This window comes from Euleptes europaea, chromosome 5 (genome assembly GCF_029931775.1).
Source record: "Euleptes europaea isolate rEulEur1 chromosome 5, rEulEur1.hap1, whole genome shotgun sequence".
NCBI lineage: Eukaryota > Metazoa > Chordata > Lepidosauria > Squamata > Sphaerodactylidae > Euleptes > Euleptes europaea.
Window position 1 is genome coordinate 69,113,243 of NC_079316.1, and position 14,976 is coordinate 69,128,218.

The 14,976-nt window shown below is 41.8% G+C and overlaps 1 protein-coding gene across 1 annotated transcript in view; it reads left to right on the forward strand.

Annotated features, from left to right (window-relative positions):
- The window catches only part of LOC130477725 (disintegrin and metalloproteinase domain-containing protein 9-like), a 33,328-nt gene extending 20,442 nt beyond the window's left edge, over positions 1-12,886 (forward strand). Inside the window, exons 13-22 of the mRNA XM_056849777.1 lie at positions 27-116; positions 1,454-1,649; positions 3,550-3,655; positions 4,803-4,977; positions 6,820-6,900; positions 8,160-8,265; positions 8,828-8,960; positions 10,018-10,096; positions 10,735-10,787; positions 12,785-12,886. Coding sequence (XP_056705755.1) covers positions 27-116; positions 1,454-1,649; positions 3,550-3,655; positions 4,803-4,977; positions 6,820-6,900; positions 8,160-8,265; positions 8,828-8,960; positions 10,018-10,096; positions 10,735-10,787; positions 12,785-12,878 — 1,113 coding nt within the window. The 3' untranslated portion in view covers positions 12,879-12,886. The remainder of the gene's footprint in view (positions 1-26; positions 117-1,453; positions 1,650-3,549; positions 3,656-4,802; positions 4,978-6,819; positions 6,901-8,159; positions 8,266-8,827; positions 8,961-10,017; positions 10,097-10,734; positions 10,788-12,784) is intronic.
- The last annotated feature ends 2,090 nt before the right edge of the window (positions 12,887-14,976 follow it).

The following is a 14,976-nucleotide window of genomic DNA, read 5'->3' on the forward strand; positions in this document are numbered from 1 at the left end:
ACCAACTGAACTGATTTTCATAACAGGAATGTACCAGTCGTTGCTGTGATGCGGCAACCTGCAAACTAACGTCTGGATCAGAATGTGCAGAAGGTTCATGCTGTGACGATTGTAAGGTAGGCTTGAACATCCTTCTCCCACAAGTTTCATAAGAGTCTTTCACTTGAGCACTGAGATTATTTTTAAAGTGAATTCTCCATCATTCAGGAGCACTTTGCCTCTCTTGTTTAATTTTCTTTTAGTGAATCAAAAGCATATGTACACCATAGGCTTAGTAATAATGAAGTGTGCTTAGAAGTACTATATACATATATATCTGATCAGGGGAGCTTTGACTCTCAAAAGCTTATACCCCGAAATCTTGTAGGTCCTTTAGGTGATACTAGATTCAAATATAGCATGTACGCACACAAAGAGGAATGAGACTCAAAAGAGATTGTTGCATCCGAGTTCATTTTGAGCAACTCCAAAATGGGGCAGATACCTCCCCAGGAGTCATTTTAGCTCAAGAAAAATGGCCTTGGTGGAAGGCAGAACCCCCCTCCCCCTCACACCCACACCATGTTCCTGAGCCAAAGAAGGCCTTTGTGAACCTCTCCCCATAGCTGCTGCATGTCTGTGGGGAAAGTGAGTCTACTGATATGTAGTAAGCCCTTAGATGGCTTTGAAAGGGGATTAGACAAAATCCTTTATGATAGCCTTTGACCCATTGGCTATTATGGCTGAATGGAAATTATGGATGCATGTGTTGTGGAGGATACGTTGGTCTCTATATCCTGCTTCTAGGCTTTTGGGAGGCTTCTGGTTGGCCTCTGTGGGATAAAGGATTTTGGACCTTAGGTTCTTCCTGAGCCTTCTTCCCCCGTTGCTATCTTTCAAACAGAAACTTCCTCAGAGAGCTTCCAGCCATCCCTCTTTCACATCCCTCTTTCCATGTTGCCGGTGTTATAGATTGCTTGCTTTTATATCATTTAGTACAGGTACACTGTTTGTTTCTACTGAGTACTGGATTGGAGTGGGGTTTTTTATTGCTAGATTGGTTAGTGTTGCTGAGTCCTTGAACTTTTCATTTAATTGTTATATTCCCCCCCCCCCCCGCCGCCATAGCAATCTACAGATCTCCCAAAAATGCTGCTCTTGGAGCACTGGGGAAATTGGTGAAACTCACTCCCCCTTCCATTAGCAGAAAATAGGGAGCAAAGTATCCAGCCCATTATATCCTGCAATTTTTTTAAGTGCCGCTAATAAAGGCACAGGCATCCTCTACAGTTTTGAAACTGGCAGCAATAGTGGTGGGCCCATCAGTTAATACTGGGCATCAACAGTCACCCTTTCATTTCTTTTCCTTTCAAAAGCTGTAGTTAACAGGTATTTTTTCCTCCCATTATACTTTGTATATTGATATCATAGCATTATTTTACTTATACAATGAAAAAAAATGTTCTCTTTCTAGTTTAAAGTAGCAGGAATGCAGTGCAGGCCAATAATGAACAGTTGTGATCTTCCTGAGTACTGCAGTGGATCTTATGCCTACTGTCCAGAAGATGTGTATATCATGAATGGATATCCTTGCAACAATATGCAACATTACTGTTATAATGGAGTTTGTCAGAATTATGATGCTCAGTGCAAATCCCTTTTTGGAAAAGGTATGTTTTGAATTATTTATGGGCCATGTGGCACCACTGAAATGCAAGTTATTTATTTCAAACATTTTTACGCTGCCTCTCGAAAAAAAATTATTGAAGCAGCACAGATTAAAAGTAGCTAAATTACAATTAAAACAATCTCTGTGATCCATCGCAGAAGCTCATTAAAATCGATATAAAACTATGCAAGCAACAAACAAGTCAGTCAGAAGTCAAGGAAGGAAATGTGCACAAACTCCAACACTTTAACCACTTACAAATGGTCTGGGCAACTAAAAATGTCTCAATGTGGTGCCTTAAATTCAACAGAGTGACTGTGAGGCAAACAGATGAGGGAGTTCCACAAATGGAGCACAGCAGCAGAGAATCTGCACTCTCTCCGGTAGTTCCCACTTTATTTCAGAGAGTGGCAGAACATAAGCAAGACCCCTGCTAATGATCTCAGGCTGACAGGCAGGCAGCCTCCAGCTTTGATTACTGCATTGGGGTTGCCGTTAAAAATGTGGAAACTTCAGTTTGTCCAAACCACAGCCTTTTTATTGGATCTAGCTGATTTGAACATACAACACCCATTCTGAATCCTTCATTGGCCTTCTTTGTTTGTTTCTGAGCTCAGCTTAAGGAACAGTTTTGTCTCTTCATGTGTTAAGACACTTGTCTCTGCCTATATGACCTCGCGTGATAACTATGTTCTTTGGAGACTGTACCATTTCTAAGAGCTTTGAGATCTACCTCAAGTCTAGGGTTGCCATGTTCCGTGCTGGTGCATGAGACCTCCTCCCTGCCCCCTAGGTCTTTCCAGTCACTGCTCAGCTGGGCAGCAGGAGAAAAATGGGGGAATGATTGCTCTGTCATTCAGTCAAAACTCCATGGTTAAACTGGAACTGATGTTGGTGCACACTTTTATGCTGCAAGTAACATCATTACATCATTGGCAAGCCCTCTCCCCAGTAGTGAGTCTCCTACTGGTTGCCAGCCTCATGCTGGCAACCCCATTCATCTAATTCATGGTCTTTTTCTCTGGTAGCCCCATGTTCAAGACTCCAGAAGAGGTCAGAAAATAACCTTATTTTATTTATTTACGTATACATTCTCCAGCTTTCTCCTGTAAATCACAACTCAAAGTGGATTAACTCACTTGACATAGGCAAAGTGAGGTCTTTTATGCATGGCTATTTCACTCGCCATCACCCCTCCAATGACTGCGAGTCTTTGTGTTGATTATGCATGCCGTTTCCGACCATCAGAGGTCGCCTCACTCTCCACCCGCCTTTTCCCAAGTTTTGTCCGCGTTTTCAAATTCAAGATAAAATGGGTTTCTGAAAATGCGGGCAAAACACGGGGAGAGCGAGGTGACCTCTGACCATCAGAAATGGCATGCATGATCAACACAAAGTCCCGAAGTTGTTGGAGGGGTGACGGTGAGTGAAACAGCCATGCATAAAAGGCCAAAGTGAGTCACAGTCCTTTCCCCCAGACAAAAAGTTCCTTCAGGGCCTCAGGCACAGAGGAGGGTGGGGCAGAGCAGCTGATCCTTTTCAGCTCTGGCTGAAGCTGTCTCCCCTCTGGCAGCCTTCCTAGTTGTCTCTCAGGAAACCAGAAGGTAGTATTTTTTTCAGACTGCCCTGTGATATCAAGTTGCAATGCTCGGCTTGTTTTGCCTGGTTTTTGCATTTCTTTATATATGAATCTTGTTTCTGATTTGTTTTAAGGTGTCAATTATCATGTTTGTTCATATTCCAGAATGAGTTATGTTAACATAAACTGCCTTGAGCTCCTCATAAGCCTGCTCTTTATGGGAGTAAGTGGTCCTTCATCGCAAAAGAATCTCGTGTAGAAAAGTGCTTACATTGAGGAAGTTGATTATTTTTTACAAATATATTATTTGTTGTTTTTACAGGAACAAAAAAAGGACCAGATATTTGTTTTGAAGCTGCCAATGCTAAAGGAGACAGATTTGGCAATTGCGGAATGTCAGGATCAAATTTTGTTAAATGTTCCCAGGCGTAAGATATACATTGTTTTTACTCTGGGCTCACATTAAGAGTGTGTTTGTGTTTAAACACTTTATTGTTTGGGAGCTAAATTTAGTTTGCCAAGTTTTCAGTTATTTGTTTTTTATTATTATTATTTTTGAATGTTTTAAGTCAAAGGTTTTTCTAATAGACCATTATTTTAACCCATATCTACAATGACAAGTTTTATCTGTACAATTAAAGTCATTTGAACCAACTAACCTGGAGAAAAACATCCTGCCTCTTTCTCAGAGGCTTAATGACTACATAGTGATGAGCATCTTTCTCCTGAAGCTTACATCCAGAACCAGCAGGGTATTTTATGTATGACTGCTGGACGTGGCCCCTCATAGATATTGCTCATATGGAGCTGCTTGTTTCCATATCCAAATGGAAACACACAGCCTGAGCAAATGTCATAAAAGAAATGCATGCTTGTATACATTTTAGAATACAGGCTGTATATTGGTATTTATTTAGGGCTAAACTATTCATATGAGAGTCTTCATAGTGTAATGGTTAAGTGTCAGACTAGGACCTGGGAAACCCAGGTTCAAACCCCACTTGCGCCATGGAAGCTTGCTGGGTGACCTTGGGCCAGTCACATACACTCAGCCCTGACCCTGCCTAGTATTTGGATGGGAAACCTCCGAGGAATACCAGGGTTGTGACGTGAAGGCAGGCAATGGCAAACCTCCTCTGAACGTCTCTTGAAAACACTACGGGGTCACCATAAGACTTGACTGGAAAAACAAACTATTCATGATGGTTTGTCCCATTCTCATACAAAGAGGGAAAGCTCTTGTAAAAAGAGCACATGGGGCAATTAATCCAACCTTACCTCCTCTCAGTCTGTTTCTCAACCCATTTTCTCCATTCCCAGCCCACATCCAGTATCAGAACTAAGAAATGTGTCTCGAGCAAGTAGTAGCAGAGAGGCAGTTAGGACTGGGGAGACTTGAGTATCCCTGTTTATGCTTTTTCTTATTAAAGTAATGCACATGTACATATCTCACCCACCCCACTTCCACTTTATATGAACAGTAGACTAATGGCTTCATTGTTTTTGCTTTGGCCCTTATTCAAGTCTTTCCCACCCTTTTTTATGTTTGTCTTTATTATAATTCATTCTTTGCAGTGATAGTTTGTGTGGGAAGCTTCACTGTACATCATTCAGTCCTGAGAATCTTCCTCCCGAAGTTTACATCCAGAACCAACAAGGCGTTTTATGTATGACTACTGATTTTAACTTAGGATCAGATATTCCTGATCCATCTATGGTTCAGAAAGGCACAGCTTGTAAAGAAGGGAAGGTAAGATTCTTACCTGTTTCTTTCTTACTACTCCTCATATGCCAGTTGTACTTCTACAAGGCAAATCTTCTCATAGCGTGTCGTCAGCTCATGCCTGGAAATAGGAAGGAGCTTGGAGGTGGGGACATGGGTGTGTGTATGTGCCATGATGTCATTTCTGGGAAAAACTGGATGTGATATTCCATTGCTGCAAGAATTGCCAGAAACTCTATGGTAAAACCTGGGCAGTTTCCCCCAGAAATGATGCCATGCCATGCACGATGCTCATGTTTTTCTTATTTTTCTTTCACTGCTGCTCTGAGTGGTGGTGGGCAAAAAAGGGTTGCTGGTGGTGGCTCCTCCACTTGTTCTGAGGCCTTGGTCACTACACGAATTCTTTGGAACAACCTACCAGAAGAGATTCAGATGGCACCCTCATTGCCTATCTGTAGGAAGGCAGGAAAGCCATCATCCAGAAGATTCAGCTGAAGCTTCTTTTTGTGAATAATGTTGAGGACATCAGGTGGGAAATGAGTTAATTCGGTCAGGCTTGGATCTATATTGAAGTTGATTTCTGTGGGTTTTATATTGACTCTTTTGCCAGTTTGGCGTTTGTTAACCAAATATTTGGAGAAACAGAAATATTGCAAACAAATTAAACCAATGCCTACTCAGTGACAGAGGTATAAAAAGAGGCAGATGCCACTCAGCAAGATTGTGCATATGGCTCGGATCCATCCAAATAAAAGCTGTTTTTTGTTCACAGAGTGATGCTTTCCCACAGTTGGTTTCCCACTGCAGCCTTCCTTGCCTCCCATAAAACTCCTGAAAACTCCTAGAACTTCCAGTACAGTGTGGCATGAGGCACAGGGACAAGAAGGGCATATGCTGGCCTCCCTGCCCTACTTTTTCGATCTTGTTTGTTCTATGAACTATAGGGGGTACTGTCTGACTGCTGAGCTCAGTGGTTACTATACCCTGATTGAGCGCCATCTGCTGTTTTATAATAATGTTTAAGATTTTTTTACGCTGTTTTAATATAGTCAGCTGTTTATTGGTTTTAAATGTATAGGTATTACGGTTCTCTGCATGTATGGTTTTTAATGTTGTCACCTGCCCTGAGCCCGACCTTGGCCAGGGAGGGTGGGATAGAAATCCAAATAATAAATAATTAAAGGAGGGAAGTGAGGGTCCCTGCCTCATGAGAATTTAAAGTGCACTCCACTTACACAAAAATACCTTTAAATTCAATCCTCTGTTTCCAACATTGCTATTTTATATTTAGGACTGCCAACATTCCCCCTCCCCTATGGATATATTCCTGGGTGTTTATCACCCAATGGGAAAAAGCGAGCAATTTCAGCTGTTCAGTTTCTGCATGTCATTCAGCTATTGAAGGCGATGAAACAAATAGGCTTATAATTAACCCTGGGTTCACACTAGTGGAGCAGGAACTCATAAAGTTTCCAAACTAAGCCAGACCATTGGTCTATTACGTTATTATCTTCTCTGAATGGCAGTGGCTCTCCAGGGATTTCTTTTAACTCAATGTGCCAGGGACTGAAGCTGGGAACTTCTGCATGCAAAGCAGGTGCTGTTACCAGTGAGCCATGACCCTGTCTCAAAGGACAGCATAACTTGCACAGTTATTTGCTATGCTGATCATTTACCCAGTCTATAGAAACAGCCTTTTAATTGTGTGTTTCAGTTTCATTCACTTAAATGAGATATAAAAATAGTGTTTCCGCTTTGTATCTTTATGTAAAAATACTGTTTCTGCTTTGTACCTTTTTGGAAAGTATATACTCATTTATTTTAAAACTTATGTAACTTATTTTAAAACTCCATTTCCTATTTTTGCAGGCCTGTGTTGATTTCAAGTGTGTGAATTCAAGCTTGCTCGGTTACAACTGTGATGTAGCAAACAAATGTAATGGCCGTGCAGTAAGTAAAATGATGATGATGATGCTATTGCAGTAGGGGGGGAAGAGATCTAGGGTTGCCAGGTCCCTCTTCGCCACCGGCTGGAGATTTTTGGGGTGGAGCCTAAGAAGGGCGGGGTTTGGGGAGGGGAGGGACTTCAATGCCATAGAGTTCAATTGCCAAAGCGGCCATTTTTCTCCAGGTGATCTGATCTCTATCAGCTGAATTAGCAGGAGAATCTGCTACTACCTGGCAGTTGGCAATCTAAAGAGATCGTATCTAAAGACATAAATTGATTCAAACTGCTGGGAGGAAAAAATGAACTTCTATGGTAACATGAGCTACTTGCTATAGGAATGGTAACATGAATCATTATTTCCTGAATCCTGCCATTTGTTTTGAGAGGCCCACTTACTGTGGTCTAAAGCCAATTTTAGGACTGGAGGTGTAGCCTGCACTACACAGAATCCTAGTATAGACCCTGTTTTGTTGATGGGTCCTATCCCCTACAGTGTGTAAAGTTTATGTGGCCACTGATCTTGCCCTTCCTATGTGTGGCACCATTATAGGACATTGTCATGGATGTTTTGCCAGCCACCTCTGGTCCCACAAAGTATTAGCATCATCATTTGATAAAATGAGCAGAAAGGTTCACCACTAAATCAGGATTGTACTTTGTTCCATAGCAAATGTGAACATAGGTTTTGTGGCTTTAAGTCTTTTTTGGTGTTAAGTCACCATGGCTACAGACGATAAGCCATTGGTGGAGACTCATAGCACAGAATGATAATACAGAATTAAAAAATATGTATGTATAAAGATGTGCAAGCTTTAGCAGGGCACAACAGTTATATCCAGCTACTGTCATATATTCCCCAAATCAAATATCTATCCTGCACACATGATTTTGAGACCTTCAAAATTTGCTTCCTCTTTCCGTATTGACCATTTTACAATACTGTATTTGGAAGCTACTTAAGAATATCTTTCTGATCAAAAAGTACTTGAACATGTGAGTATACTAATAAAAACCTCTTTGGTATGAACAGACTTAACACATCATACATAGTTAGAACCTTATCCATTATCTCTTCTGAAACCTTGTGTTGTTGTTTTTGAAGATATCATACATTATTAAAGTACAGTAACTGGAAAAGAAAAAGAAACGCAAAGAATGTTGAATCTGGAAATAATAAAAAATGGAATCTTCCCATAATTCTGTAATCATTTTAATATCTCCCACCATCTTTTTTGTTTTGTTTTTGCTTTTCAAATAATAGGTATGTAACAACAAAGGTAACTGCCATTGTGATCCTGGATGGGCACCTCCCTTTTGTGACAAATCTGGTTATGGTGGCAGCATAGATAGTGGTCCAACTCATATAGGTAAGAATAAGAAGTCTTTCATTATAGGTGATGTCATAAATTATCTGTTTCTGAAAAATGGAATTTAGCAGCTTCTATGTGAGTCTCTAGCAGCTGGAAATCAGTTGTAATAGCAGGAGATCTCCAGCTAGTATCTAGAGGTTGGCAACCCTCCCTCTGGGTTAAACAGAAGGCTCCTAGAAACTAGTATTTTCCTAAAACCAGAGACCATTTTTGGAGGGGAGGGGCTGAAGCTATTTTAGGAGGGCACATTCCAGAATAGATCTTGTTATCACCTTTCTCTCTGGATGCAGGGATCCTTCCAACCTTCCTTTCCCTATATTAATATTTAGGCATCTTAAGTGGCTTTGAGAAATTTGACCCAAAGCAGCCAAATAGATCTTTGGCCTTTTCAACATGTTTTTTCATTGGCTCTGGCCCTGCACCAACAGCTTATTAGGAAAATGCAATGGCCTTCTTCTCTTCTTAAACATATAAAAACCAGCAGTAATTTGATATGTAATCCTTTGTACTATGTGCTTAATTAAAAGAAAATCATTTTTCATTTGCTTCCTTCCCTTAGATACATCACTTCGAGACGGTCTACTAGTGTTTTTCCTGCTTGTGTTGCCTGTGCTAATTCTAGTCGTGATTGCGATTGTTAAGAGACATGCAATTGAAAGAAGGCTTTGCAGAGAATGTAGAAGACGCCGCAGGTATCAAATAAATAAGATGATAAGCAGAATAGGCCCCGTGTACAACAAGGTTAAGACAGCCAGTGTTAAAACAATTTGACAGCTATGAAACATTGTATTTAAAAAAGTTACCAGTTTTGTACCGTATGTAGATTGCAATTTTTGAAGCCTGGTGTCTCATTTGTGGTTGTTACAAAAAGTGCTTTGAGTAGGTTCAGACCCTAATTCAAGTGCCCATTCTGTTCTAAGCATGGTATGGTTCTTGACTGCAACTTCCCATCTCCACTAAAAGCTACTTTCCTTTTGAAGCAAAATTCAAAAGCATTTAATCACCAAAGCCACGGTAGCTTGTTACAGAAATGTGTAGAAGCAGCTCTCAAACTTTGTGCCACTGTAGAGATTTTACACGTATGCAGTAGATGGCAGTCCCCTTTTTCTTAACCTCACACATTCTAAGGGAGTGCTAATACTTATCACAGTAAAGAGCTTTTGAAACCACTGGAAACATATGTAATACTTGTAAGTATTTGTTTTTATAATGATGTCTAGATTTAAAACACTTGGAATTATTGATAATCAAAATGTGAACACTTAAAACATTTTAAACTGGCATCCTTGATGACCAGCTGTACATGATTTGTAGTTTTGTGAGATGCAGGGAAAGTAGGGGGTGGGGGTGAACCAGAGAGAATCATGCCTCCCAAAAAATGGAGTAGTTTGGGAAGAAGATCCCTATGTTGATGTTTATCCTTGCTCTGTTAGCCCACTTGAACAAACTAGCTCTCTTCAACATTTAAATAGATTTTTTTCCAGATTATTGGCTACCCAGTCAGTCATATATATCATTAAATGGTGATCTATAGGGGGAGAACTTTTCTGGGGGGAAATACATGTACGAGACAAAATTTTAAAAGGAGGTACTGAGAAATTAAGTAACTTGATCAAGACTGTAAAAAGCATAAATCCATTATACCACACTGAGTCTTCAATTTTAAAAAAAGGTTTATTTTGATGTTACTTTTACTTATTTATTTGCTTATTTGTTTTACTTATTTACTTATTTGTTTGAATCTGCAAGGGCTAAAAATGCACAGCAGGCAATGCAGAATAATATCTCAACTGGACCAAACCAGCCCAGTGCAGTGAACAACCAGAGGGTAAGGATTTTGATTGGTTTGATCCTATCTTAGGATGGGAAAGGGCGGGGTATAAATTGAATAAAATAAAATATTTCTTTCCTTATGGGTTATTGTCACTAATGAAGGGATTCCAGCTCCCCATAGTTCTTTTGATGTTCCATTTAAAAGTGTAGTTTCGCAGAACACTGGATTAGTATAACCGTTAAAACTGTGTATATTTATCTAGCTCATTTTCTACTTATCTTTATTATACTGGGCTAAAGGTGGGGATGAATTTTGTATCTGGGGGAATCTTTTATGCCAGGTTTTCTGTAATAATTTATAAAAATCTGAAATAAAGCATTAATTTTTTTGCTAAAACATGTAAATGAGGTTGTTTCTCTGTTATATCAGGAAACTCTGCAACATGGAGGTGCTGTGACTCAGCAGTAGAGCATGTATTTTGCATGTAACAGGTCCCAAGTTCAATCCCCAGCGTTACCACTTAGAAAAAGATCTTGGATAGCAGGTGTTAGGAAAGACCTCTGCCAGAGTCCATATATAGCCGATCTAAATCAGACTAGACAATGCTGAACTAAGATGGCCCAATTGTCTGAATCACTCTAAGGTAGTTTCATGAAAAATGACTCATTCCTACTCATTTTTTTCTTCCTCAGCCTGCTACATCAAATTCTGGAGTCTTTACAATATCGCACTTCCCTACACCAAGGTTTGCAACGTTCAAAAAAATCTTTTCACTTTAACATGTATCTGTTTCTCCAAATGGGCAATATTTTAAACCAGGGGTGGGGAACCTTTTTTTTGCCAAGGGCCAATATATAGATATATATATATATATATATATATATATATATATATATATATATATATATATATATATATATATATATATATATATATATATATATATATATATATATATAAAAAAAAAAAAAAAAAGTGATCAGCAGTGCAATCTTATGCAGGTATACTCTAAATCCTACTCAAGTCCAGTCAGCGGGGCTTACTCATTGGAAAGTGTCAGTAGGTTTGTCCTGCAGATGTCTAGGATCTTAACCTACTGGCAGCCTGAGCCTACCCATTTTTGCCCAGAGAGACTATGAAATACACTTTGTTTATTGAGAAATTTTACATGCTGCCTGGAACTTGACTTGGATGGAACTTGACATCAGATCTCAAAAGCTAAGCAAGGTGGGCCCTGGTTAGTACTTGGATATAAGACCACCAAGGAATAGCAGAGTCCTTATGCAGAGAAAGGCAATGGCAACTCACCTCTGTTCATTTCTTGCCTGAGCCAGCAATGCCGTGGATTGAATTTAGAAGGGTCCAGATTGGGGAGGGGCAGAGTACACAGAGAGAGATGCTGCACGTTTGGTAGTCCATCCTGCACCTGGGACCTTCTGCATGCCAAGCAGATGCTCTACCTCTGAGCCACAACCCCTGCCAAGCAGAGGTTCTACCCCTGATCCACAGCCCCTCCCAAGGAGATGCTCTACCCCTGATCCACAGCCCCTGCCAAGCAGATGCTCTACTACTGATCCACAGCCCATCAAGCAGATGCTCTCCCACTGATACACAGCCCCTGTCAAGGAGATGCTCTCCCACTGATATACATCCCCTGCCAAGGAGATGCTCTACCCCTGATCCACAGCCCCTGCCAAGGAGATGCTCTCCCACTGATCCACAGCCCCTGCCAAGGAGATGCTCTACCCCTGATCCACAGCCCCTGCCAAGCAGATGCTCTACTACTGATCCACAGCCCATCAAGCAGATGCTCTCCCACTGATACACAGCCCCTGTCAAGGAGATGCTCTCCCACTGATATACATCCCCTGCCAAGGAGATGCTCTACCCCTGATCCACAGCCCCTGCCAAGGAGATGCTCTCCCACTGATCCACAGCCCCTGCCAAGGAGATGCTCTACCCCTGATCCACAGCCCCTGCCAAGGAGATGCTCTCCCACTGATCCACAGCCCCTGCCAAGGAGATGCTCTCCCACTGATCCACAGCCCGTCAAGCAGATGCTCTACCACTGATCCATAGCCCCTGTCAAGCAGATGCTCTACTACTGATCCACAGCCCTTGCTAAGTAGACGCTGTACCCCTGATCCACAGCCCCTGCCAAGGAGATGCTCTACTGAAGCACACCAGCTGGAGGATCAAGCGAGGAGGGGCTGCCTGGGGGCCCTCTGGCTGCTGCATGGGAAGCGCGCCCCAGCCGGCAGATCCAGCGGGGAGGGGCTTAGCAGGGGGCCCCCCGGGTGCCACACGGGAAGCGCCCGCCAGCCAGAGGTTCAAGCGGGGAGGGGCTGGCCAGGGGGCCCTCTGGCTGCCGTGCGGGAAGCATGCGCTAGCCTGCAGATCCAGCGAGGAGGGGCTTAGCAGGGGGCCCTCTGGGTGCCACGTGGGAAGCGCCCACCAGTCGGAGATTCAAGCAGGGAGGGGCTGGCCAGAGTCTTGCGGGAAGCACGCACCAGCTGGCAGATCAGGTGGGCCCTCTGGTGGCCATGCGGGAAGTGCGAGCAGCTGGAGGTTCAAGCAGGGAGGGGCTTGGCAGGGGGCCCTCTGCAGGCGGGCTGGGGGCCGGATGAAATGATCCCGCGGGCCGTGAACGATCCCACGGGCTGGAGGTTCCCCACCCGTTTTAAACTGTTTATTTGAACTCTTTTGAGAACTGGTAATAGCAGTGTTTTCCATCCTTTTTAGGTCACCAGAACAACACCTGCTTGGTCCATCTCCTCCAAGACCTCCTTTGCGACCCCCAATCCCACCAAGGCCTGTGTATGCAAACATATCTTGAAAGAATCTTATCAAGATAGACCAGGGGTTCCCTTTTGAGCCTGTGGGCACCTTTGGAATTCTGACACAGTTTGGCAGACGTAATCACAAAATGGCTGCCATAGCTTACTTTCAGTCACACAGTGAAGATCCTTGTGCTGTTTGGCAGCTGCTGCCAAAGCAACCTTTTTAAAAATCTGCACAGCCACTCAAATCTCCAGTAGCCAAACAAGACCCCTTGCTGGGCAAAAGCCTCACCTCATAGAATCATAGAGTTGGGACCACCAGGGCCATCAAGTCCAACCCCCCGCACAATGCAGGAAATTCACAACCACCTCCCCCCTCCACACCCCCAGTGACCAAAAGATGGCCAAGATGCCCTCCCTCTTATCATCTGCCTAAGGGCAAAGAATCAGCATTGCTGACAGATGGCCATCTAACCTCTTCTTAAAAACCTCCAGGGAAGGAGAGTTTACCACCTCCCGAGGAAGCCTGTTCCACTGAGGAACCACTCTCTGTTAGAAAATTCTTCCTAATGTCTAGATGGAAACTCTTTTGATTTAATTTCAACCCTTTGGTTCTGGTCCGACCTTCTTGAGCAACCTGGCCCTGCCCACTTTCTAAAAATACTTGGCGGGTGCCAGGGAAGGTATCAGCAGGCACCAAGGCACCCACAGACACCATGTTGGGGAACCCCTTTTTAGACAGACACCTTGAACATAATAAGAAAAAATAAGTGCCAATGACTCATTTTCCAAGTATTATTTTTTTACCAATATGCAAGTAAATATTTAAGTTTAACTGTTAAGATTTTAACTAATTAAAACTAGGGTGTGTACGGTTTTATTTTCCCCAAAATAATAGGTGGGTAGGCTCTAGCAAGATATGGTTTCTTTAATCAGTAGAATAAAGGAGACTGCTTATGTTAGCATTGTTGTACTCCCAACACAAGCAAAGATAGTGTTTCCCCTAACACAAAAATTATGTTATATGAAGTGTTCCTTTTAAGTTCAGCTGCTCTAGGCACATAAAATGTATTTTGTGAAGGAAATATAACAAAGAGGGGGGTAAACCACTTGAGACAAATTATGTACATAAAGGGACAAGCACTTTTCCCATATGCATAAGACTGAATGCACTTTCTTAGCTGTGCGTCCCAGTTAATCAGCTATGGTCCTGTGCATGGAAGCGGGCATCCTTGCATAGACAGCTGATCTGGATTAGGTGCACGCACACGAAAAGGTGCTGAATTGGTAGGGGACTTTCCTATCCAGTAAATCTTCAAATATTTAAGAACAAATATAATTGTAATTATATTAGTGGGATATTTCTAGAAATATTTTGTAGGAAAAACAGACAGTATTTTTTAAAGATGCCTTGTTATATTGAAATGGGTGTGGCACTGACAGATGGAAGACTTACAGTGCAATCCTAAACATGGTTACACCCTTCTAAGCCCATTGACTTTAATGGGTGTAGAAGGGTTTAGTGCTCTTTAGAATTGCTCTGCCTGTGTCTTCCACTCTAAACATTTGACAACTATGCATCCTTCATTACTTTAAATATACAGTATAGAATTTAGTGACAGTATTGTACTATTGAGAGGCCGTAAAAATCAAACCTATTAAATCTTCCATACTGCCTTTATTTTGCAAATGAAGAATATAGTTTGATTGCTGTGAATTTTGTACCTCAATCAGTAGACCATTCAGAAAATTTATTTGACTTACTGCTATCACTCCTAATTAAATTTGAAAAAATGCAACATTGCATTCTGATATTTAACCTATTAATATACCTGTACTGAAGAAGACCTGTTTCATTTGAAGGATACATTATTTTTGCCCCACAATTTCCATATTTCTTGTAGTCGCCAATAAGTTATTTTCCTATGGATTCATTTTACTTAGTATTTCCAACTTTGGCTTGGGAAATTCCTGGATATTTGGGGGTGATGCCTGAGGTGGGACTTCAGCTTCTCCTAGACTTTATGTAATACCATTGAGTCTACCCTCCAAAGCTGCCATTTCATTGAGCGGAACTGATCTCTGTAATCTGGAGATCAGTTCTAATTCTGGGAGAACTCAAAAGAAGAAGAGTTGGTTTTTATACCCTGCTTT